The sequence below is a fragment of the Somniosus microcephalus genome, chromosome 1, assembly GCF_052327205.1.
Source record: "Somniosus microcephalus isolate GS21.2 chromosome 1, FLI_Smic_1.0, whole genome shotgun sequence".
NCBI lineage: Eukaryota > Metazoa > Chordata > Chondrichthyes > Squaliformes > Somniosidae > Somniosus > Somniosus microcephalus.
This window is the reverse complement of record NC_140987.1, coordinates 396,009,798-396,036,079: the sequence shown is the minus strand read 5'-3', so window position 1 is coordinate 396,036,079 and position 26,282 is coordinate 396,009,798. Positions and strand designations below refer to the sequence as shown.

General features: G+C 47.6%; 1 protein-coding gene across 2 annotated transcripts in view; it reads left to right on the top strand.

The window, feature by feature from the left end:
- The window catches only part of LOC147125125 (rho GTPase-activating protein 6-like), a 341,140-nt gene that overhangs the window by 283,663 nt on the left and 31,195 nt on the right, over positions 1-26,282 (top strand). For both annotated transcript variants that reach the window (XM_085997712.1, XM_085997721.1), the window contains 5 exons: positions 1,026-1,081; positions 4,043-4,193; positions 10,373-10,521; positions 13,898-14,074; positions 23,255-23,352. In XM_085997712.1, the coding sequence (XP_085853838.1) occupies positions 1,026-1,081; positions 4,043-4,193; positions 10,373-10,521; positions 13,898-14,074; positions 23,255-23,352 (631 nt within the window). The remainder of the gene's footprint in view (positions 1-1,025; positions 1,082-4,042; positions 4,194-10,372; positions 10,522-13,897; positions 14,075-23,254; positions 23,353-26,282) is intronic.

Here is a 26,282-nt window from a genome sequence, read left to right as displayed (position 1 = left end):
TTCTACTGGGCTCCCATCGTAGCTCCAATGGGAGCCTGCTGGAGCAACTCAGAGAAGGCCGGGACCCGGATATGCTGGGGATTAGCCTTAATTAGGAATTTCTGCTCTGTCCTATAAGGGCAAAGCCTCTGCCCACTCCTTACAAGGCCATTTACTCGGAGCGGGCACAGATTCCCGTCATTGCAAGTTCCTGCTACCCTGCCAACCAAGGATCAGCGTGATACTGGAGGTCGGTACATGCTGTGGGATGAGATGTACTGTCCTCCAGAAGGTTAGAAGCGGGTCCCACCCGAGGGAGATCCGACCACTGAAGAAGGTGAGCATTTTTTTTTTTTTCAGAGAATAGTGAACTGGGGGATTTCATGGGATCTTTGGGATGAGGGGCCTGGATATCCTCCTTCCCGATTGTGGCCAGGCGCAGTAGTGGCATGGGGTCCATGCAAATAAGGTACCCTCCCAGTGATCCTGCAAGCTGCTGGAATTGCAGCCCATGCACTCTCTGAGCATAGAAAAATAACATGATTTTCTATTTTAATCAATCATTTTTGTTTTTTAATTTTATGTCTTACACTCAGGATTGATATGCATATGTTTTAGTTTGGATACCATTGATGTGGTAATTTTTTTTGTCTTCTCTATCCTGATTTATCCTTTTATACTATCTTCTCCTGCCTAATTAACCTCTTTCAACCTTTCTACCTTCTTAATTTCTAAACACCTAAAGCTCATTTTCCTTTCCAAGCTGCTTACTCTACCCTTTTGCTTTTCCCCTTTAAATAAAACATTGAAATTTATAACCATTCAATCTAATAGCCAGTTCAGTTTGGTTCTTTTAAACCCAAACTGGAGTGTCTTTGTTGGCTACTTATTGTGTTACAGGAGAGAAGAGGAAGGATACCTGGTTAACAGTTCTGCAAGTCGTACAGAATACTAGATTCTGGTAGCTTTTTATGAGTGTTGATCTTTTCTGAAGCTCACCTGATAAAAGTGACATTTTTTAGGTTCCTTATTTACTTATTTTTCAGGTCTTCAGACAGTTGGTATTTTCCGAGTTGGAAGTTCTAAGAAAAGAGTTCGACAGGTAAAAAAAAGAGCAATATCTATAGAGTGTATTTGGAATGAGATGGCTGCCAGATAATATAAGCCGGCGTTCTGCCTGAAATAAATTCATTTATTTTACACAATCCTGTATGTTGCCAGGGTACCTATACCAGTGTTAGAGCAAAAAATGCAAGAACTAATAGAGCTAATGGGTGACCCCAGTCCATGTATAGGTATCTCCCTAGAACAGTGGGTGTCTATGAAGTTTCATAGTCAAGCAAGAGACAAATGCTAGGGGAAACACCTTCACCATTTTCTCTGTTGAAAGGACTCAGCTGGATAGAAAACAGAACTTCTGCCAAGTAGTAGGGATGCTAAAGAGTCCAGAGCAGAGTAGATGGCATCAGGGCTCATCACACCAACCCCATTATCTACATGAAAAGAAAGGGCTTCCATTCAGAAGATCATATAATGTGGCTGAAGAAGTCCATTCGGCCCATCTTAGCTCATCCATCCAGAATGACTCAAAGTCCCACCACTGCAACATACACTTGGATCTTAAATGATTCCAGGATTTTCACTTCTATCCAGGAATCCATTCCATGTGTTGATCAATATTTGTGCACAGAGAAACTTCCTGATATCAGTCCTAAATTTGCCTTTTGCAAGTTTGAGCCTGTGGCCGATTGACCTATTGTGGCAATTTATTTTGAAGTAATTTTCCAGATTTACCTTTTCCATACCATTTATAATCTTGTATACTTCCATTTATAATCTTGTATACTTCTATAAGATCACCACTCAGACATCTGCTTTCAAGTATGAAAAGCTCAAATTTCACCGGTCTTTCCTCGTAACTAAGACTTTTTAAGATCGGGGCTCATCCTTGTGGCTCTCTGTACCTCTCCAGGGCCTGAATATCTCCCTGTGTCTCAGTGACCAGAACTGGGCACAGTACTCAAGGTGTGGTCTGACCAGAGCACTGTAGTTTACATTCAGTTATTCAGGTGATGTCTGTCTGCAAAAACATGATGAAAGTAATTGCTTGTTATCCAGGAAGCACTCATGATGCCTTCATTAGATGGCAGTCATGGTGCCTGCATTATTTGAAGGCTTAGGTAGCCTGAACGAATGGCTACTGGAAGACCAGGAGAATCCTTATCATGAGCCATGGCTGATGATCAACATTCCCTCTAAATTTTCTTTGTACTGGGCGGGCTACAAACTCCTCTGAGCACTACTTTTTTGTCCATAGGCAGCTTACATTTTAAAAGTGAGTGAACTGTCATGAAGTTGTGAGCAGCCTGTTTATTTCAAAGCGCAGTATATTCCAGATTGCTGTGAGGTAGCACACGCACGCACCTTAGAGCAAACATTGCTCTCCTCTCACTGGTCCCTTTCTCCCTCTCCTCGAAGACCCACCTCCACCTCTCACTGCTCCAAATCCACCTCTCCTTTAACAGGTCACATTATACTTCTACTCTCACACGTTCCAATCCATTAACCTAGACAGCTTCAATTAACCTGCGGTTTCCAGGCTCAGTCAATGCTAAAGGCAGGTGTTCATTGGCTATGCTCCATATATATGATCAATAACCCAATCTGCATCATAAACCTGTCCCTCAGAAATCATTGAGACTAAATCCATTGATCAGCTTCACCCCAGACTGTGTGTGTTTACCTGGCCATGATGGGCCGTGCCCACTGGTTTTGTGACCTTTAGTTTCTGTGGGCCATTCGGCTCCAAGTTGAGTCCTGGGGCACTGAGAGCTGCTGAATGGGGCGCACGCCTGAATCTCGCTCTAATCCAGGGCAATCAACCAGACGCCCGATCACTTTCATCCAGCTCAGCCCCTCCCCTCACAGGCCGTCCGGCTAACGGGGAATTTTCCCGCGTCTCCTCCCACACACCTTCCGAAGCTCAGTCTCTCGCGGGGCTCTGAGGCCTTGCCTGGCTCCTCGCCGCGCGTTGCTCACTTGCAGAAACACCTCCCCTCTTCCTCCCTCACTCACTCACTCGAGTTCGCTGATCCTCCAATCACAGTGGCACTTTTCCCCACCGCTCACCAGCCACTCGCGCTTTTGCCATTGGGGTTTGATGCACAGCCCCTGACCCCCGCTCCACCTCAGCGTTGTGAGCGGCCTATTTATTTCAATGCGCCATACATTCCAGATTGCTGCGCGGCCAAGGGGGAACATTGTTGATGACCCTTAGCAACAACAACAAAATGTAAATATAATGAAGCATGTGCCTCGACCAGAAATACTGTGGAGCAGAGCATTGTGATGCTGAGGCAAAGATTCTGCTATCTGGATCATGCAAGTGAGGTGCTCCTCCTTAGTGTAGCAAAGGTGTGAAAGATAATCACAGTCTGCTGCATGACTTTGCAAAGCAAAGAAGGTTAACCATGAAGCCGGACAGAGGAGTCCCATGGTCAAATATGAAAGAATCTGACTTAGGAAATGAAATGCAACCAGTATGTAAGAAAGGCACTGCATGTGTGATATGATATAGATCCATACAAATTGTGGAGGTAGGTTCCTGTTCCTGATCCCTGTCCCGTGACTCTTGTGTGAATATTGGGTGAAGGTAGGGTAGGCTCTGATCCCACCATGAGCAAATAGCCTGCCACCACCCAATGATAAGTTTCAGAAATGGTTACCACTTGGGCAAGGTTTTGGAATGCCTGTCATTGCCTTCAGTATAGGAGAGAAAGGGTGGGTTGGGTGTGATCAGGAAGGATATTGGAGGAGGTAAAATAATGCATCCATAAAAATGAGTTCATTTAATCACATCAGGATGCAAATATGTTTTGTGATACTTAACCTAAACCATTTGTGACAGACCAATTAGTTGAACGGTGAAAGAGTTGGCTAGTAAAGTTCATCACTAAGAACTTCTGTTTCAAATGAATATTTTTTTTGTGAATTGATGCTGTGATATTGAAGAAAATGCTGAATGTTTAATCCTATGACCCAGTTACGTGCTTGTGCCTTTCAGTTGCGAGATGAGTTCGATCAAGGTCTAGAAGTGATTTTGGATGACGAGCACAGCGTTCATGATGTGGCGGCTTTACTAAAAGAGTTTCTGCGGGACATGCCAGACCCTCTTCTCCCCAGGGAGCTCTACACAGCCTTCATCAACACTGTGTGTAAGTGAGATGAACCCACTCAGCTTACAGTAAGATTGTCAGCAAAATGCATAATACAACTCAACACTATATTTCCATTTTAAAACATTCCATTTCCTTCAAATGGAGGTACAAATAAGGAGGTCCCAGGTCTGATTACTGAGCAGTGGTGAGTTAGTTAATCTAGGCTGAGGTGGCATTTGGAGTTTTACAATTGGTATCAGTGACCTGGGCTAGGGAGCGGGGAAATCAGCCAGGATTCCTGCTCCTGATTGCTATTTGGTGTCCCCTTCTGGAAAATTCATGTTTGTGGATGTCAGATAAGGATAGTATCAGGCTTGGTGATGATGCCCTCTGTAGTTGAATAGCCTACAGACACTCATTTTCAAGGCTTACACATAAAAAATGTTTGCTTGGCCCTTGTACCAGAGGCAACTGATACCTGTGGAAGTGTCCTCCAGCATGTGTCAGCGACTCCATGAAAAGAGGGGAGAAAACTAGAGGGGTGTGGCGACACGCCACCACTGGACATAATCCACTCACGGCGGCACGGACAGTTTAAGCAGACGCCCCCAGCCGGGGGCCCTTTCCTCCAGCAACTTGTTTCCCGCAGGGACAGGCTGCCGGGAGCACTTCCTGTCTGGGAAGTATTTAAGTGGATGCGCGGGCTTTTCCAGTTCCTCTTTGCCATGAGGTAGAATAAAAGCAGTTGTGTTTTACTAGCTCTGGTCTCGACTCCCACGTTTGCCGCGGTATCTCAACACTGGTGACCCCGACGCTCAGGACGAATCCTAAGCTAGCATGGCGGATACAAACGCAGTCACGGTTAAATTACCGGACTTTGGGGAGAACCTGGCCGAAGCCTGGTTCATTCAAGCTGAGTCCAGATTCCGGCTGAAACACATTACAGTCGACGCCACAAAGTATGACTACCTCGTCTCCTCTCTCACCTACGCCACAGTCCCCAAGGTTTGGGCAGCGCTGCAGAATCCACCACCGGACGACAAGTACGAACATCTGAAGGCTGCGCTCCTTAAAAAATTTCAAACGTCCTCTTACCAGCACCACTGCCAACTCCTTGACCTCCCCGGCCTTGGTGACGCTTCACCATCAGACCTGCTTTCCCACATGCTGTCCCTCTCGGATGACAAAAACCCCGGCGCCCTCTTTCGCACGCTTTTCATTCGGCAGCTCCCCGCCAGCATCCGCCCGCTCATTGTGGAGTCTGGCTCCACGGACCTGAATGACATAGCCGAAAAGGCCGACCGGCTGCTTTCTGCACAGTCCGCTCGCGACGTCGCGCCCGACCTCACGGCAACGACCACGCGGTCTTCCCGGCCCACTAGGCCCGACCGCCCTACCACTCCGGGTCACTGCTACTACCACACCCGTTTTGGCGCTAGGGCCCAACGCTGCACGCCACCGTGTACTTTCAAAACCCCCCCCGCACCGGCCCCCGTGATGGCCGCGGGGCAAAAGGGGCCTCTACTGTACGTCACCGACGACAGAACCAACCGCCGATTTCTGTGCGACACAGGGGCCCAGCACAGCATCACCCCCGCCTCCGCCCTCGAAATCCAACGCGGCACACGGGGTATCACGCTGGCCACAGCCAATGGCTCTGACATCCGCACATATGGCACCCGCATGGTCACGCTCGACCTCGCGGGCCGCCGCTACCGCTGGGAGTTCCTCACAGCCAAGGTCCTCTGCCCACTCATCGGCGCAGACTTCCCACGCGCCCACAGCCTCCTTGTCGACATTCCAAGGCACCGCCTCGTCGACATCAACACTATGGCCCCCATCCCCGGCGCATTTACCCCGGCCCGTTCGGCCGGCCTGACGACCTACTGCCTCGCCAGAGCCACGGACGACTACTCGGCACTCCTAGCCGAGTTTCCCGCCCTCACTAACCCGACCTTTTTGGCCAAAGCCGCCAAACACGGTGTGGAGCACTATATCCCCACCACCAGCCCCCCAGTTTCTGCCCACGCCCGCAGACTCAACCCGGCCAAGCTGGAAATCGCGCGGGCCGAGTTCACCACCATGGAACAACTCGGCATCATCCGCTGCTCCAGCAGCCCTTGGGCCTCGCCCCTCCACATCGCCCCCAAGCCCGGCGGAGGCTGGCGTCCTTGCGGGGACTACCGCCGCCTTAACAACGCCACCACCCCCGACTGATACCCGGTGCCACACATCCAGGACTTCTCGGCCCGACTGGCCGGACGAACCGTCTTTTCCAAAGTCGACCTGGTGCGCGGTTACCACCAAGTCCCCGTACACCCCATGGACATCCCCAAAATGGCCGTCATCACCCCATTCGGCCTGTTCGAGTTCCTGAGGATGCCCTTCGGCCTCAAGAACACAGCCCAGGCTTTCCAGCGCCTTATGGACTCAGTCCTCTGGGACCTGAACTTCCTATTCGTCTATCTAGACGACATTCTCGTGGCCAGCTCCTCCAAACAGGAACACCTCGAACACCTTCGCATCTTGTTCGGGTGCCTAGCCCAGCACGGGCTCATCCTCAGCCCGGCGAAGTGCCAATTCGGCCTAACCGAGATCGATTTTATCGGTCACCACATCACCCCTGCTGGGGCCGTTCCCCTGCCCAACAAGGTGCAGGCCGTCCAGCAATTCCCCCACCCCACAACCATCAAGGGCCTCCAGGAGTTCCTCGGGATGGTGAACTTCTACAACAGGTTCATCCCCAGAGCGGCAGCCCTCATGAAGCCCCTATACGACTCCCTCCGAGGTAAATCCGGCAAGATGGATGTAGCCTGGACCACTGACACGTCAGCCGCCTTCGACGCCACCAAAAACGCGCTCGCCGACGCCACCCTGCTCGCGCACCCGAGGGCCGATGCCCAGGTCGCACTTACCACCGACGCCTCCGACCACGCGGTCAGCACCGTGTTCGAGCAGTGGGTCAATGGTGCGTGGCAGCAACTTGCATTCTACAGCCGCCAACTGCGCCCCCCGGAGGTCAAATACTCCACTTTCGACTGCGAGCTTCTCGCGCTCCACCTGTCGGTCCGCCATTTCAGGTTCCTCCTGGAAGGCCGCCCCTTCACCGCGTACGTGGACCACAAGCCGCTCACATACGCGATGGCCAAGCACACCGAACCCTGGTCCGCTAGGCAGCAACGCCAGCTCGCGGCCGTGTCCGAGTTTACTACGGACATCCAGCACGTCTCCGGTAGAGACAACGTTGTCGCCGACTGCCTTTCCCGTCCCGCCATCTGCGTGAATCACCTCGCGGTCGACTACGCGCAACTAGCAGCGGCCCAGCTCACGGACCCAGACCTCCTCTCGGCGGCTACCAGCCTGCCAGGGCTACGCCTAGTCAAGGTCGTGCACGGGCCCGAAGCCACGACAGTCACTTGCGACGTCTCACTCGGCCAACCCAGGCCGGTCGTCCCTGCAACCTGGCGCCGCCGCATCTTCGACGCGCTCCACGGGCTCTCCCACCCGGGTTCCCGCGCATCCATCAAACTCCTCTCCCAGCGCTTTGTCTGGCGCGGCCTCAGCAGAGATGTTTGGACTTGGGCCACCTCCTGCCTCGCCTGCCAACGGGCTAAGGTACAGCTGCACACAAAAGCACCCCTGGGAGACTTCGAGGTACCCAGCCGCCGCTTCGACCACGTACACGTCGACATCGTCGGTCCCCTGCCGCCATCGCAAAGCCAAACTTATCTCCTCACGATGGTCGACCGCTACACACGCTGGCCTGAGGCAGTGCCGCTGACCTCCACCACCACAGCCGACATCGCCAGGGCGTTCGTTAACACCTGGGTTGCGAGGTTCGGTGTACCGGCCGACATAACCTCCGACAGAGGCGCCCAGTTCACCTCCGAACTCTGGACGGCCACAGCACACAACCTCGGGGTGACGCTCCACCGTACCACGGCGTACCACCCACAGGCCAACGGGCTTTGTGAACGCTTCCACAGGTCACTCAAGGCCTCACTCCGCGCCGGCCTGCAGGACAGTACCTGGACTGACCGCCTACCGTGGGTGCTACTAGGCCTACGCACCGCGGTCAAGGAAGACCTCCAGTCCTCGGCAGCGGAGTTAGTCTACGGACAACCGCTGCGCGTCCCAGGCGAATTCCTTCCGGAGGCTACCACGCCTTGGTCGGCCGAACAGCAGCGGCTCAACTCTTTCTCTTCCGCTCAGCAGTTCGCCCTACTTCCAGTCAACCGACACGGCGAACTCGCACCTCACGTCCCGCCAAATTTACAGCAGGCGCGCTTCGTCTTCGTGCGACACGACGCACACCGCGGGCCCCTGCGACCCCCGTACGACAGACCGTACGAGGTACTACAAACCGGGGACAAGGTCTTCAAGCTGCGACTCGGCGACAGGGTCGACACAGTCTCCATCGACCGGCTCAAACCAGCACACATAGAACCAGGGGAACAGGTCCCCGTGGCCCGGCCTCCAACTAGAGGCCGTCCCGCCAGCAAGCCAGCACAGCCGGCAGCGAACCGCCCGGCCCCACCAACTAGACCGGCGACCACTCAGAGCCGCTGCGGCAGAACCATCAGACCACTGTCACGACTCGTCCACTCCTCCTAAGTGGATTCTGCGGGGAGCTCCGTGGCGACACGCCACCACTGGACATAATCCGCTCACGGCGGCACGGACAGTTTAAGCAGACGCCCCCAGCCGGGGGCCCTTTCCTCCAGCAACTAGTTTCCCGCAGGGACAGGCTGCCGGGAGCACTTCCTGTCTGGGAAGTATTTAAGTGGATGCGCGGGCTTTTCCAGTTCCTCTTTGCCATGAGGTAGAATAAAAGCAGTTGTGTTTTACTAGCTCTGGTCTCGACTCCCACGTTTGCCGCGGTATCTCAACAGGGGAGTTCTTTGAGAAAAAAGGTTATTTTGCTGCATATAACAAAGGTAGTGCATTCACCCCTCCTATATCACTACGTGCTGAGCTGCTACTCTCAGCTGTGGTGCTGTGAGAAGATTGGTTGGGGAGGGACAGTCTCTCTCTTTCAGACTTTTGCCCAACAGGTGCCTTTCCATCATTATATGACGTGCCTTGAATTTTTCTTATATCTTTTCTTAGTTTTTCTCTGATATCCGCTCTCCTAGGATGTCAGAGACCTTGACAAGGATACAACCTCATAACCATTTCAGCTCTTGAAGCCAGACCATCTTGAATAACTGACGTTGAAGAAGATCTTGTCAAAGTTTCTGTTAAAGTGGCGGTCACTCACTGTGTTTCTAAAACGTTAAACTTTAAACACTGAGGTTTTAGACGATGTCTTAAATTTGGACATAAGGGTTACATTCTCCTCTCACAAATAACACAGGGTGACTTGTATGGAAAATAGAGTTGTTATACCTGTGTAACAGAAGGTACTCTTCTGAAGCCGGGGTTAAGGTACAATGGAGTTTGCTTTTAATGATCACAACTAAGAAGGATTGGTCATATATATGGTTCAAATCCTCTTAGCCAAAACCTATTCATATTTAGTGTGCTTTTTTTCATTGGTTATACTGACCATTGTGAACTGGTTGTATTGACCAGTTTGTGCTGGGAAGAAGGAAAAATCTTTTGTTAAGGGGAAGAATGCCTAAAAGTTAAATTTAAATCTAACGGGATTGCCTGCTCTCAGCGTTGCTCACTGGTACCTTAAGCATTGGAGCATGGCTGAAAGCAGGCAATCCCTGTTGCATTTCAATCGAACCTTTAGGCATTCTTTCTTCATTAACTTTTAATTTTTTTCAGTGCACTTTAATTAAATGAAGTTTATCTTTTTCACAGGAAAGCAATTGAAAGAGCTGCCTACTGATTATCTCTTACAGCTATCCCAATCGGTACTATTCCTAACCTGGAAATTCTTCATGGAGCAGTGTACAAAGAACTTCACTTTGCACTTAAGCCCTGCCATATTTGACCTGGGAGTTTATGCTGGCTGCCCAAAATGAGGATGTATGCTGCTGACATCTCACAACAATAAATAAATATTCACCTCTTGCCCCACCCCCAAAAAAAGCAATCAAATCACAGTCAGAAATTCCATTATGTTCAAACGGCAAACTGAACAATAAATTCATGACAATTAGGCTTGTTTTTGGAGGACTGAGAGCACATCCAAGTTAGTAATTCATGGTTTGATTAATAGGCTGTCAACAAAAAGTTCTGCTACATCACAAAGTCCTAATTTTGTCTTGTTTTGCCTGGTGCAGCAATGAATCAAAAGGAACAGCTCTCCACCCTGCAGCTGCTGATTTATCTGCTACCTCCGTGTAACTGTGACACTCTGCTCCGATTGCTTGAGTCGCTGTCAGAGGTAGCGAGCCACGCCCATGACTCACTTGGTGAAGATGGACAAGAGGTAACGATGACATCAATTTCGACACCGTTCGCAGTTCAGAAAAATAAAAGTCAACAGTCAGTTCTCTCCGTGTCCTCTCCAACATTCCCCTCTCATCTGATACCAGTAAAAACAGATTAACTGCTCATTCATCTAGTTGCTGTATGTTGGACTTTCTTGTGCACAATATTAGCTGTCATGATTGCTTACCTAACAGTCAGTTGAAAGAAGTTCACTGTACATGAGGCTGATATTCCTTGGGTCACAATGCTGGTAACTCACCTGCATGGGTCAGGTGGGCGTAAGTGCCTGCCTGTCCGCCTGTGGGGGTAGAGGTTGCCCAAGCCCTCCCTTCCACCCATTCCCCGACCCCAGCACTGGACCCTCGGCAAATGGGCTGATCTGCAGATTTTTTTTAATTAAAAATTTTCAGGCCACCTCCAGCTTTGTGGAGGTGGATACACCTCCACTCTCAGCCTATTGGTTGCTACTACTACACCGGATCCTATTGGAGTCTAAGAAGCAGGAACTGCTGGCTCTGGGAGTTCCTGCCCCTGGTTCTGCTCCCCAGCCGTTATTTGCCTGTAGGAGGAAATTCCATCCCTTTCAAGGTACTGTGGCAGAATGAAGTTAATGTACACATTTGATATTTAGACTTCCCTGAACTTATGTCTGTTATGATTGTATCTTTTATTTAAACCACAATTTTCTCCCATCTCCCGACACTTGCTGGGGTATGGCTGTGTGGAGGAAATTTTGACTCATCAACCACTTAATGCCACTCATAGACAGTCTGACAGCACAGAGGTGGTTGTGGGATCAAGAGAAGTGGTGGAGGAGTGGAGCTGGGTGGTGGCCAAAGACGATGGCTTCAGTCTTCTCAATGATTAACTGGAGGAAATTGCGGCTCATCTCGGACTGGATGTTGGACAAACAGCCTGATAACAAAGAAACAGTGGAGTGGTTGATAGAGGTGGTGGAGAGCTAGAGCTGGATGTTGTCAGGGTACATATGGATGCTGCTCCCATGTCTCCAGATGAGTTGCCAAGGGGCAGCATGTAGATGAGGAAAAGGGGGGTTTGGGACATGTCAACACAGGACTTGGGAGAAGAAAGGATAGTTGGCGGTAGTTTGCAAGGAGCGAGGGGTCTAAGATGGACTTTTTGAGGAGGGAACAGTACCTGAGGAGAAAGAATCATTTGCAATGTCAGCCCGGAAGGCCAGTTGAGTGGTCAGTAGTTTAGTGGAAATGGGGTCAAGGGAGCAGGAGATGAACTTCCTGGATAAGATGAGCTTGGAGAGCTCATGGTGGAGGAGATGGGAGACAAGATAGAAAGATGTAAGAAATCACACAACACCAGGTTATAGTCCAACAGCTTTATTTGAAATCACAAGTTTTCGGAGCGCTGCTCCTTCGTCAGATGAAGTGGAGAGATGCATAAAAACACAGCTTATATAGTCAGAGAATAATGTCAGATGTTTACAGGTAATTTTTCTAACTGCCATTTATCACACCTCGGCAGAGAGATAATCACAGCAATCAAAGGTGTAAATGGTGTCCAAACAGGTCAGTCAGGAAAACATTACATCAAAGAACAATGAGGTGGGGTCACAAGGGGTCAAATGTTGCAGATGCTGGGGTCTGTATGAAAAACAAAAAAACAGACAAAAACATTTTTTTTTTGCTGGAATTCACAGCAGGTCCGGCCGCATCTGTGTGGAGAGAACAAGCCAACGACGACTCAAGCCTGGATGACCCTACATCAGGTGGGGTGACATGTAGCGTGACATGAACCCAAGATCCCGGTTGAGGCCGTCCTCATGGGTTCGGAACTTGGCTATCAGTTTCTGCTCGACGATTTTGCGTTGTCGTGTGTCCGTGAGGTCCGCACCCATGAGGACGGCCTCAACCGGGATCTTGGGTTCATGTCACGCTACATGTCACCCCACCTGACGTAGGGTCATCCAGACTCGAGTCGTTGTTGGCTTGTTCTCTCCACACAGATGCGGCCGGACCTACTGTGATTTCCAGCAATAAAAAATGTTTTTTGTCTGTTTTTTTGTTTTTCATACAGACCCCAGCATCTGCAACATTTGACCCCTTGTGACCCCACCTCATTGTTCTTTGATGTAATGTTTTCCTGACTGACCTGTTTGGACACCATTTACACCTTTGATTGCTGTGATTATCTCTCTGCCGAGATGTGATAAATGGCAGTTAGAAAGATTACCTGTAAACATCTGACCTTATTCTCTGACTATATAAGCTGTGTTTCTATGCATCTCTCCACTTCACCTGACGAAGGAGCAGCGCTCTGAAAGCTTGTGATTTCAAATAAAGTTGTTGGACTATAACCTGGTGTTGTGTGATTTCTTACAATTGTCCACCCCAGTCCAACACCAGCATCTCCACACCAAAGATAGAAAGAGACATGGGTTCAGGGCTACGGCAGAGGGATCCTAGGGGGAGGTTTTGCTTGATTGCAAGGGGAAGGGGGAAAGCAGTAGAGGCAGTGGCCTCAGTCTTGGTAACAAAGAAGTCCATGAGCTTCTTGCACTTGTTGGAGATTAGTGTGGAAGGAACAGGGAAGAGGGGTTTAAGGAGATAGTTGGTAGTGGAGAGAAAAAACTGGGGTTTATGTTTTCTCTCCAGAATGATCTTGAAGTACTGGATACTTTTGGCCCAGTAGATCTTGAAGTGGTCAAGGCAGATCTGGTGATGATGGTTAAGCAGTAACAGAAGTGTTGTGATGGGTGGAAAACCAGAGGAAAGGGAGTTTGAGAGTGAATTTGTGAAGGAGCCAGAAGAACGTTTTTTTTTTACCAAGAGGCACAGGGTGAAGGTAACGGAGTGGAAGAGAGGCAGTGGATATGGGTAGTAAGAGAGATAAGGAAGTGATAAGAGAGCCTTATCGCTATTTCAAATGAAACTGTAGCAGTAGGACCACAAGTTCCTTCTGGCAAAATGCAAATTTGGGATTGATATCAAGAAGTTCTTCTTCACACAAAGCATAACCAAAAAATGAAATTAATTTCCAGGGAGGGCAGTTGAGAGAAAAACTCTGGAAACATTTTTAAAAATCTGGATGCAAGATGGAGGCAACACTTGGTTCTTTCTGGATGGATAAGCTGTGCATTTATCTTGTGATATTGTAAGGTGTGAGGGAAGACAGTGTAAGAAAAAGCACACATATAATATAGGTCTAATTTTATACATGTCTGCTCCCAAATTGGGGCTTCTCCCACCAGAAGTGCATATCAGGAAATCATGGACACACTGCCCATGATGTTCCATTCTGTTTGTTCCAGTTGATGAATAATATTTTACTAGTCATCCTTGTATTAAACAGTGATGTCACAGATAAGGCGATTGCTTCTTCATCTGTTATTTCTTTAGATGACTGGAAACAAAATGACAGCTGTTAATCTGGCCACCATCTTTGGCCCAAATCTCCTTCAGAGAGAGAACATTTCTGACAAAGACTACAGTGTGCAGGCAGTTCAAGTAGAGGAAAGCTCAGCTGTTATTGGGGTGGTCCAAAGAATGATCGACGACTACACAACCCTGTTTATAGTAAGTATGGCATAAAATTGCCTTTTTTCTGTGAATATTTTCCCTCTCCTACTTTCCTGAAAGCATTAAATACTTTGCTGTGGTACAGCTCCACAGATACCAGTCACTCTTCTGGTACTTTGCTCAAGTGCTTCTTTAATATGTGCGATCAGGCCCCGATATTCTGTTCCTGTGCCCCTGGAGAACACTCAGTTTCATGGTGAAAACAAGAGGAAAAAGGGTCAGGAAATATATGACACAACATAAAGGGGGTCTGTGCCCCCTTTATGTTGCCCAGGTATTCCCTACAACCGGAAAAACCCTGACATTCCCAGTTGTCTAATTTACAGAACTTTTTGTGCTAAATCAGCTGTTCAGAATTAAATATTAGATAATTCCGATTATCACAAAGAACATTTGTAGTAACACTATAAATGAGTTTCTCTAGTGTGGAATTCCGATAGACCAGATCTATCATGCTGAATAACCCTTGTTTCTTAACACAGGACTGCCTCTGTTCTGGATAGAGATTAGTAATCACTTAGTTCGGGAATAGCGGAGTATCATTCCCGTTGTTCCGTGTCATAATGATGTCACATGCAAGTATTGCAATTCTGCAAAACAAATGAGAATGATGTTTTTGCAAGTTGTGGAGTGAATAATGGTGTAAGTTATAGATAGGATGAGTGTCTTTACAGGAGCAGTAGCCGGGAGTGTCCGGGAATCTCCTGGAATCGACAACTGAACTCCTGGGCACTGCTGCTAGAAACCCAGGAGAAAAATGTGCGAGTAAAGTTGGCGGTTTTTGCGCACGAGATTCTTGCGCGACAGCTGCAATTTCTGGCGCCAAACCCTCCCTGCTGCAGTGTCACGAAGGAGAACTCACGACAGACTGCTGTCGGTGGTGCGGAAAGGGCAACACTGGGGAAACAGCGTGAATGGCCACGTTTGGATTGAGTTCAAACTGGACACGAGGTGAGATGGATTCACAAAATATGTTCAGCTACAAATAAAGGACTGGTTTAAACAAATTTTAAAAACAGAACTAATTTCAAACTATATTTCTTAGCAAAAGTGTGTTGTACAAATAGAATACAACCCCTCCCCCATTTATAACCACTGGACTGCTCTGTTCTATTTTATATTTCATTGAAAGCACTTGATCAAACTAGGAATCTTCAACAAATATTTGTTGAGCTTAAACAAGCTTCATTTGAAATAAAATTCAGTTGACATGACACCTTTATGTCATTAATTCAATAACTGTACAAATATCAACATGTACAAAAATGAATCAAAGTGCATAGGCGATAAAACTGGACAAATTATGTTTTTTGGCTAAATAAACTGCTATAAGATCATAACTCATATCTTCCAAATTTAGGAAAATGACTTGGACTGATACAAACCTAAAAATGTGGGTGCGCCTTAGAAAATATTGCCTTTGCAATCATTAAGATGGTTACAAAAAACTTAATACTTTTGCAAAAAATGGGTGTCCTTTAATCGTTCTTGTATTTTTTCTAAAAATACGATTATGCGCAAACAAAGGCACAAGTACAAGGGAACCAAACTTTATAAGATGAATGCAATAATGTTTGCAAACCACGGGAAAATTTCACTTGATCAAATGCCACATGATGACACCTCCAGGAATATGTCCAAGCAGACCTGGCAGCCCTAAGGGGCAGTGATGTTGGCACCGAGTTTCCTGACATGTCAATGAAATCAGTGAAATCCTATGCTCTTAAAAGGCATTGAGCAAAAATGGCCAGTCTGGAAGATTAAATGTAATTCTTGCTGGAGAAAGGGGCACAGTCCATATCTGGAGCTACGTACTAATGGAAGGAAACTGTTTAATATTTATAGTCTAAACCAACTTCTCACCCATTAGTGTAAAGATCCCTTGTTTTTTATGTTGATGTGGTAATTAGCCCTTCAACTTCATGGATTTCCTCCTTGCTTGACTATAGGGTAACCTTGATGCAGTTTAGTAGCGAGTTCTTTTTCTTGCCAGGAAAGACAACACAGCTATCAATGTAAAAAAAAAGTAGCTGAAAATCTTCAATTGTTGGAGCAAGTCGTCAGAAATGAAGAATTCAAAATTTAATAAAGGATTGGATGGACCAATGGATTAGCCAGGATTCTCCTCTCCGTTCCTGTCTGAAATTCGTCGGAAAATTGAGGAAAATGTGGATGGTGACACCTACTATCACCTCACCAGCTGATCTACATTTCACCCCTGCCAGGACCACACTGGCCTCTTCTTCCCCACCGACCATGGGGCGGGGCCTGGTTCCCTGGTGGATTTCCATCCCATCCGTCCATGTTACTGCCACTTTCCGAGGCCACCATGGGGAAGGTGGCAGTAGGCCTTGGAAAGAGGAGGTAACAGCCGTGATGTGCCCCATGGAGAGGGCCCTGTAGCAACCTCCCCTCCCTCCATTCTGACTCCAACACTTTCCTGCTGAAGTCTCAGATCTTGGTTAAGGCTTTCAGTGGGAAATAGATTCCAATCTTCAGGACAATTCAGCCCCAGAATCATCAAGATTCTTCTCTTTGCGCTGATGAGCTTCCTCTTGGCAGCGGGACTCAGTCTGCTGTGCTTCTCTAATGACCCCCAGCCCAGGGAAATCAAAGTCATGCTCTGCCCCAACACTTGGCTCAAAGAGAAAAATCTCAGCTACTGTCCTTTAACCTTGAGAACATTAGTTTGAAGTCTGCCCAGACTGATGAGATGAAAGCCTCTTTTCTCTGATGCCAGGAATGTACACCTGCTTTTGCTGAGCATTTCTCACACATGAAGAATCGCCACTTGGGTGAGGCACTGGCTGGAATTATACCCCGGCCAAAGTCAGCGTCCTAGAAATTCAATTAGGCCGTGAAACAGCCAGTGCCACAGTGGGCCGAAGTTAATGGGTTGTCTGGTTGCATCCTTCCGCATCTTCCTCTTCCGCATCTTCCTCTTCTACGTCTTCCTCTTCTGCATCTTCCTCTTCCCTCTGAGTAGATGCTAGAAATCGGAAATAAAAGCAGAAAATGCTGGAAATACTCAGCAGGTCAGGCTGCATCTCGACCAGAAACGTTAACTCTGTTTCTCTCCATGGATGTTGCCTGACCTGCTGAGTATTTCCAGCATTTTCTCTCTTCTCAGAGGCCTTCCTTTACCATCTGAAGCCTTGCAAGTGTCTAGCAACACTCTCTGCACACTTTAAAAACTTTTAAAATCTATTGCACCAAGCCACTACTTCAATAAAATATAAAAACACAATCCAAAACCTTACATCCAAACTTACCTGAAAGATGTGTGTGTCCATTTAAGAAGCGCTGACGGCGTCTCTGCAGGGCTATTTCATGCATGCTTTTCTGTGCGTGGTTGGGACACAGCGTAATGGTGAACGAAAACATCCAAATTAGCAGCCGCGGCCTCAAGTCAGGCGTTGCACACCGATTGAGATTAGGATCTGCTCATTTACATTTGAGAGCCCAGCGCTGTCAACGGCAGTGCTATGGCCCTTACTAAAATTGCGGCCACCGCATCCCGTGCTGGAAGTGGGCAGAAGCGAGACGGCCACCATTTATTCAACAAAACCAGCTTTAACAGCAGGTGCTACACCGAGCAATTTCTAGGCCAGCATCTTCAGCAGAGGAGAGGAGCAACAGAGAGCTCTCTGTTCCCAGCCTATTTCTGGATGGCACTGAGGAAGCAGACTCTTCTGTTCAAAAAGAGATTGCAATATCCCTAGAGAAAAAAAACACAGTTCCTTAAAGTTCAAAGTTTATTTCACATTTTCATTCATGTAAATGCTGGAATATGTCATTCATTGCCACATGATACACTATTGCCAAGATTTGTCTCTGTGTTTATACAGTAATTCCGGTAATACCACAAACATTTCCTCAGTTGATTCTATTTCTATCTGTTGCTTCTGTTTTCAGATGGAAAATGGAAAAATGTTCCCAACGTCTGGAGGGAGCAGGATAAATTCTTGTAACCCTTTCTGACCCCTTCAGAATGGTGAAATACAAATAAACGCCTAAAGCATTGAGTACCAGCCTTCCTGATGACTCAGTGGACAAATGCATTATATGTTGTGGCACTGAACCATACAGACCAGGAAAACCTAGTTGTGAACTTTGGTCTGTGGTGGAAAAACAGCAGTTCTCAGCCTCAGTGTCTCTGGTTAGCAAAGCAGAAATGCTCAACGTGGGTTTCTGCTCCTGATTGCTATCCAGTGACACTAGTAGAAGTGCATGTCATTTCCACCAATGTCAGCAACAAAGCAAAATTACCCTGCAGAATCCTACTACTGCACCAGTATCACATTTTTATTTTTACAACAATTGGATTCATATAGCACATTTAACATAAAAAAAGTCCCAAGGCGTTTCACAATGGCAATCAGACGAAAATGTATGGCAAGACATCGAAGGAGAAATTAAAAGGGGTGACCAAAAGCTTGGTTAAAAATGAGGGTTTTAAGAAGGGCCTTAAAAGAATAGAGGGGTTGGAGAGGCAGAGGGGTTTAGGAGGTAATTCCAGAGTGTAGGGCCTAGGCGACTGAAAGCATATTCACTGATAGTGAGGGAAAGGGTGGGGGGAGATCCATAAAAGGTCAGAGACAAAGGAACGGAGAGCTTGAATGATTGTAGGGTTGAAGGAGGTTAGAGATAGGGAGGGGCAGGGCCATGAAGGAATTTAAACATGATGGATAAGAATCTTAAATTTGAAGCATTGCAGGACCAGGAGTCATTGTAGGTCAGTAATGGAAAGGAGTGATTCATGAGCGAGATTTGGTGTTGGATAGGATATGGCCAGCAGAGTTTTGGATAAGTTGATGTTTACGAAGGGTGGAGAATAGGAGGCAAGCCAGGAGATAATCAGAATGGGCAAGTCTGGAGGTGCCTAAGGCATGGATGAGGGTTTCAATGGACTAAGGTAGGGATGAAAGTGAGCAATGTTATGGAGGTGGAAGTAAGCGGTCTTTGCGATGGTGAGTACATCGGGTCAGAAGCTCTGCTTGGGTTCCAATAGGTGCATTAGAAACACACGTGTTGCTCGAGAAATGAAGTCCGCGGTATTTTAACTCCAGGGTCTTATTTAAATCTCGCTGGATGACTTCCCACCTGTTGCAGTTGAGAAGAGACGAAAAATCATGTGGCCTGGAGGCTTCCTGCATTCAACGTATAAGTGGTGGGATCGGTTGTTGGGCCATCCCACGGGGATCCCTGCGATTGGAAGGGAGGGGCAATATTGCAGCAGAGGTCTGACCGAATATCCTCTCCATCACCAAGACTGCCTACTTCCACCTCTGTAACATCGCCCATCTCTACCCCACCTCAGCTCATCTGCTGCTGAAACCATCATCCAAATTTCCTCCAACTAAATATTGGGAAGACCAAAGCTATTGTCTTCGGTCCCTGCCACAAACTCCGCTCCCTAGCCACCAACTCCAACCCTCTCCCTGACAACTGTCTGAGGCTGAACCAGACTGTTTACAACCTTGGTGTCATATTTGATCCAGAGATGAGCTTCTGACCACACATTCACTCCATCACCAAGACCGTCTATTTCCACCTCCCTAACATCGCCCGTCTCTGCCCTGCCTCAGCTTGTCTGCTGCTGGAAACCTCATCCATGCCTTTGTTACCTCTAGACTTGACTATTCCAATGCTCTCCTAGCCTCCCACCTATTCACAAATTTTGTTTGATAACGCTTCTGTGAAGCGCCTTGGGACATTTCACTACATTAAAGGCGCTATATAAATGCAAGTTGTTGTTGTTGTTAAGGCCTAAGCTTTCCTTGTCCTCACAAGGAAAGTTTTTAAAAAACGTAGGCCTCTTCTGGCCCCGATCCACTTCCTCACTGGGTTGGCCTGGCGGGAAACTCATGGCCACTTACTGATCAGGCCGGTAAGTAAAATTTCAGTCGGGTCCCGATGATGTACACAACTTTGACTGCTGTTTCATCTGGTATTCCCATTAATTACCCTGATCAATATCCTAGATAAATGGATGTCATTGGAAGTTAGCTGTTTGTGAATTGAATCTTACTTCATATCAAAATCATAACATAAATTAAACCTAAATCCCTTCCAGGACAAAGAGTTAAAACAGAAGATATGAAACTGATGTGAATATGCTAATTGGAGCATTTTTAGATCTGAATTTTTGCAAAATGGTTACAAACCGAATGGCCCATATTTTCCGATCAGATGCTTCCTGCGTGCAGAGGCCTCCGATCTAGAAAAAATCTACGGATTTACCTGAGGGCTCCCGAGGTGCATATACTTCCGCTCCTGGGCCTCTCCAACTCGAAATGTGCAGGGCCCACATATCCCAGAGGCACAGGCGGCTCGCAAGTGTCCCTGGGATCACGGCCATGGGGAGCCAATCAACGAAGGGAATCTCCCTTCATACACTTGATAGATAGACCTGTCAAATATATGAATGGAGATCACCCCAAAAACACAGTAAAACATTAAATACATTTTTTTAAATCACATTTTTAAAAGAGTTGAAATTACAATAAATTAAATATTTTAAACAAAAATTAAATTTTTTGAAAAAATAATTAAAGATTTTACGGGACTAAAAATGAACTTGCCTTTTTGTAAAGTATTTTTAAATGATAAATGAGTGAAAAAATGTTTTTTTTTACTTTTTTCAACTCTTATGCTGGTAAAAACAGGCCTTATGCCTGCTTTTACCAGGCGTAAGATTTCTAAGGGTTTTCTGCAGGCGGAGGTTCTGCAGAAAGCGGAACTATCCATCCGCAGAGGCCCTTCTCTAGGGCAGGTGTCCAATCTGTCAAGAGCAATCTTGACAGATTGGAAATGCTGGTTTTCAGCGCGTGCACTTGGCTTGCCTGAAATCGGCATTTCTGATGTCCCTACGGGTGTGTACACAGCGCGTAGACACCTGTAGTGATCGGAATATACGGCCCATTATATTTTAAGAAAATTAATAAATTCCTATTTGAACTTATATGAGTAATAGATAGAAAGGTTCCATGGAGGGGTCAAAGCCACACAATGGGCTGGATTTTTCCAACCGCGGCGGGTCATTGGCTGGCGATGTTCGTGGCGTGTGGGGACTCCGCATTTATCTAGACCCTGGCCTCCAACAAGATTTTCCGTAGATGGGGCTTGTTAAGCCCGCCCTGCGAGGTTCCCGGCCAATTAATAGGAAGCGGGTCTGATGACATCATTTGATGACGCGTCATCAGTCGGTTTCCTTAAAGGGGCCATGTCCACATTCATTTTGACAGTTGTGCTGTCAGTGTTCTGCAGTATTGAGGTGCTGCAAACACTGACAAGCACTGCACAAAGGTGCACGGCTGCACCCAGACTCTCCCATGTCTCCCTCCATATGCTTATGGAGGGAGTCACAGCACGCAGGGAGATTCTCTTCCCTTCCCATGGGCGGAAGACATCTCCCCAGGATACCAACGCAGCCTGGTTGCACATTGCACAGGAGGGCACAAGCAGGGATGTTGTCAGGATGACCTGGCTGCTGTGGCACAAACCTTTCAATGATCTCAGTAGATCATGAAACGTTACTGCAAAGCCACACTCAACCTCATCCTCCTATGTCACTCATCACATCCCCATCACTCTGCCTTCCTTACCCTACTCCTGTACATCCTTACTCACACCAACTTACCTTACACTTACACCCATCCCTCTCGATCTACATAATCACTTCCCCATCACTAGCCACCCCTCACACTCACCCTCATCCTCGTCCAATCATTCACTGGGGATGGGCAATAAATGCTGGCCTTGCCAGTGACGCCCAGATCCCATAAGCGAATAAAAAACAATTCAAACGAACAACACACAAGGGTAAGCACTTGTGTGCTTTAGCCAATGTTCGTGTAAAGTTTCTGTTAATGTCTTGTCGAGCATTGAAATCTTTATATTCAACACTTTGCCTTCTTGGACAGATTTGAGTGCACCTTTGGAAGTGGCTTAGTGAGTTGCAGTGAATGGTGAGACATAATGTTACCCCCCTCCCCCCGCCCATGGCGATGAGTGTGAAAGGAATGGCTTGAACATTGTAGGGATGCTTTATGGTGCTGGTGTGGGGTGGTGTCAACCTGGTGCATCATGTGGCAGCCAGGGTGTACATCGTCAAGTGAAGTAAATCTGGACATGGTGAGGCCACCGCTGGCATCCCAGGCAGCAATGTGCATGGGTAATGATGCCCTGTGTCCTGTGCAGCATCAGTTAATTGCGGCGAAGGTTGGTGTGGATGTTGGTGCTGCTGGTGTGCCCGGTGATGCTGGTGTTGGGGCTGATTGTGTTGGGATTCTGAGGAGCAAGGCGAGATTTTTTCAAGGGCACCAATGCTGATGGAATAGATGGCAGGTGAGGTTGAGATGACAGAAGTGATCTGTCAATGGTGAGAGAGGTTGTTCCAATGAGGTGACACTGGATAGAGAGTTTGCTCCAAACACTTGCAACCTGCATAAAGCTCAATCTGTCTTCCAAATGCAGTAAGCAAGAGCTTCTAACCTTGGAAAGTGAAGACCTATGAAATGGGAGCTTTCATAGAACATTTGCAGCTGTCAGGTTAGTAAATAATTCCATGCTGACACATTCCATGCTGACCCGACCTACTTACCTGACGTGGAAAAGCTGGTAAAATGGTAAGTACATGGTAAAATCCTGTTTAACTACCTTTTAACAAGCTTTTAACTATCTAAATTGGCTGACCCACCGCTTGGTGTCGGGTCTGTTCAGGAATGACAGACCCGACACTTGGGAAACTGACATGGAGGCGGGCTGACAGCGGGATACCAACCCGCTGTCAATCTTTTTGATTTTGACAGCGGACCCGCCTCCGAACCCGCACTCTGAGCACCGGTAAAATTCCAGCCAATGTGTGTGTTGGGGTGGGGGGGGGTTGAGTACGTATTCGTAACAAATTTCACTTTAACCACTGATTCCAGCCTGTTACTCACTTCCAGGTATCCATTATTCTATAAATAAACTAGTCAAGCCCTGCAATTAGATTCCAGCCTGTAACTCACTCCCAAGTGTCCATTATTTGATAGATAAACCATTGAACCCCTTAATTATATCCCAGCCTGTAACTCGCTCCCGGGTATCCATTATTCTCTGTATAATCACTGATAGAAGTATTACAATTATGTTTGTCTAACACACATTGTTGAGAACTGCTACTTTTTCTAGGTTGCTCCAGAGTTTCAGCATGAAGTGTTGATGAGGTTGATGCAGACGGACCAGGATGTTGTTCACTATCTCTTACGCAGAAAGCTTAAATACCAATCGTAAGTAATGTTGAACACAGTGGAATAATCATTGTTTTATTTTAGATAACTGAGAAGCAGATAAAGCTGTTTCGTCAAGGGCCTGGTTATCGGTGCATTGTGTCGCAGATTGGCATCAGTTGTATTCATGCCTATAATTATCTACAGGACAACTTCCCAGTCTCCTTTGGGTGGCCATTGTGTACAATTGTTATTACGTCCGTGAATGATTGAGACACGGACAGCAGGAGTTGAACAAAACACGTCTTTACTGATGGAAGTCAATAGTGAAACTGAAAACAGCAGAGGCTCACTAGCGCCTTTTATACAGGGGTGGTCACTGCCGGTACTGCAGTCTGAGACCAGTTATTCTCTTAAAGGTACATACACAACAATTCCTCCCCTTTTAGATAAACAGTACATAACATTCATTTAACAACTAAATGATAACTAATTACAATCACAATTATGGTTGCTAGATACATTGGTTAAGTTTAAGCAATTATAAGTTCAGTCTTTGAGGAGGCTTCCTGATTCTGCCTGGATAACGCCTCTTTGGGGTATCAGGTTCTTCTGGCAATGTTGAGTCGGGATCAATGTCGTTGTTTGGTTCATCTGCTTCCAATATTACCGGTTCTGCGGTAGGTGCAATTGGAACGTCGATTTCATTACCAGGTGTATCAGATCGTGGTGTGGAGTTGACGTTTTCCAGTGACTCTAGAATCTGGTCAGCATGGCGTCTTACAATGCTCTCCCCAACATCCATGGTATACATGAGAGGTCCTTGTCGTGTACAAATCGTTCCTGGCTGCCATTTCTCAGTGCGGTAGTCCTGAGCCAAAACTGGTTGACCTATCTTAAAACTCCTGGTCGGCCTTTCATTCATATTCTGAAACTGCCTGTTCTCCACATCTCTTCAGACGTTTGGCTTAACCAAATCCAAGCGGCATCGTAGTCTTCGATTGAAGAACATCATGGCTGGAGTTTGGTTGGTAACCGCATGTGTCACATTCCGGTAGGCAAACAAGAAGTTGTCCACCTTGTGTTGTAGGGGTATATCTTCATTACACATTGCCTTGATAGCCTTCTTGAATGTTTGGACTAACCTCTCGGCCAATCCATTAGTGGCTGGATGATATGGGGCAGATGTGTAATGCTTAACACCATTGTTCTTTAAGAACCTCCGGAACTCTTCAGACACAAACTGTGGTCCATTGTCAGAGCAAATCTGTTCAGGCAGCCCATTCCTGGCGAATATGGTTCGTAAAACTGTGATAGTTTTTTCCGTGGTGGTTGAGGACATTTTTATTACCTCTGGCCACTTTGAATGTGCATCCACCGCAATTAAAAACATCGAGTCCATGAAGGGACCAGCAAAATCAATGTGCACCCTTTGCCATGGAGATGAGGGCCACTCCCATGGATGCAGAGGAGCTTGTGGTGGGGCGTTTTGGACCTTCTGGCATCCTGCACAGCTCTTGGTCATCTCTTCGATTTCTCTATCGATTCCCGGCCACCACACAAACGCTCTGGTTAAGTTCTTCATTTTTACCCCACCCAGATGACCCTCATGAAGCTCATTGAGCACTCTATCCGTCAACTTAGGTGGAATTACTACTCTGGATCCACACATCAAGGTTCCTCTGCACACTGACAGCTGTTCTCTTCTCGGCGAGAATGCTGGCAGCAGTGGTTCGCCATGTGCTGGCCATCCCTTCACCGTTAAATCATAGACCCGTGATAGTGTCGGGTCATTCCGTGTTTCCTTTTCTATGTTTGCATTCGTCACAGGGAGACATTCGACTATGGTCGAGTGGAATAACTCCATTGGATCCACTGCAAGGTCTTCTTCTTCCACCGTCGGCAACGGTAGGCGTGACAATCCATCAGCATTTCCATGCTGTTTAGTTCCTTTGTACTCGATGTCATATTGGTGTGCCCCTAGGAAAAGGGACCACCTCTGCAGCCATTGTGCTGTCATTATCGGTGTGGTGTATGTAACCTGTTCCACCTTAAGAGAACTTAAGCCTGTTCCACCTTAAGAGATGTATTACTTTCTCTGGCTGCTGTATACGTAATACCGGTGGTGACCACCGGTATATAAGTACTGTGTAGTGATATTGTATTTAGTATAGTCCTGACCTCCAACTAGTAAAGAGCTGTTGAACTTTATTCTTGTAGTCTGTGTCAGTAATTAATCTTAATACAACTGGAACACACAGACTTAACAGTGGCGACGAGTCCGAATCTTACCCTGCGGCAGTTTATATCCACGGCGGCTTCGTCCACAGAATGGGCGTCGAAGAGAGGCATCCACCCTCATCACCCTGCTGGAAGACACGTCGTGCGGCAGGCATCGAGAACCCGGAGTGCAGAAGTCATCCTGAACTCGAAGCCTCCATCAGCGGCAGTCAGCTATCTTCTTTCTACCTCGGTGGTGGGTAAGCCGGTCAGCGACGCGAGCAGAAAGTCGGCCGCGTTGGCTGTACAGACGGGGGGAGGAAGACGGAGGAATAAGGGCGGTGAGATCGATCGCGACCGGAGATAAGGGCCGGGCCGCATTCGGGCCGAAAGGCGCAGCGCGGGGACATCGATCGCGGCTGGTGATAAGGGCCGGGCCGCTTTCGGGCCAAAAAGGCGCAGCGTCTGGGGCGACTGAAGGCGCGAGAGCCGCGGTGAAGGCGAACGCAGCCGGTGCTAATAACCGGGCTGCAAGAAGGGCTGTGAGGCGCGACATCGGGGAAGCGCGAATGCCCGAGGGAGCCGCGGTGAAGCGGAGACAGCGTCGGGGAAGTTACTAACCGCCGGGAAAGGGGAGCAGCAGCGGCACGCCAAACGCCATTGCAGCCAGTGGGTGAAGACCGCCAAGCGCGGGAAAACCGCCATTTTGTAGGCGGAGGACGAAGACAAGAGCGGGAAGCCGCCATCTTGGGATAAAATAAATTGCAACG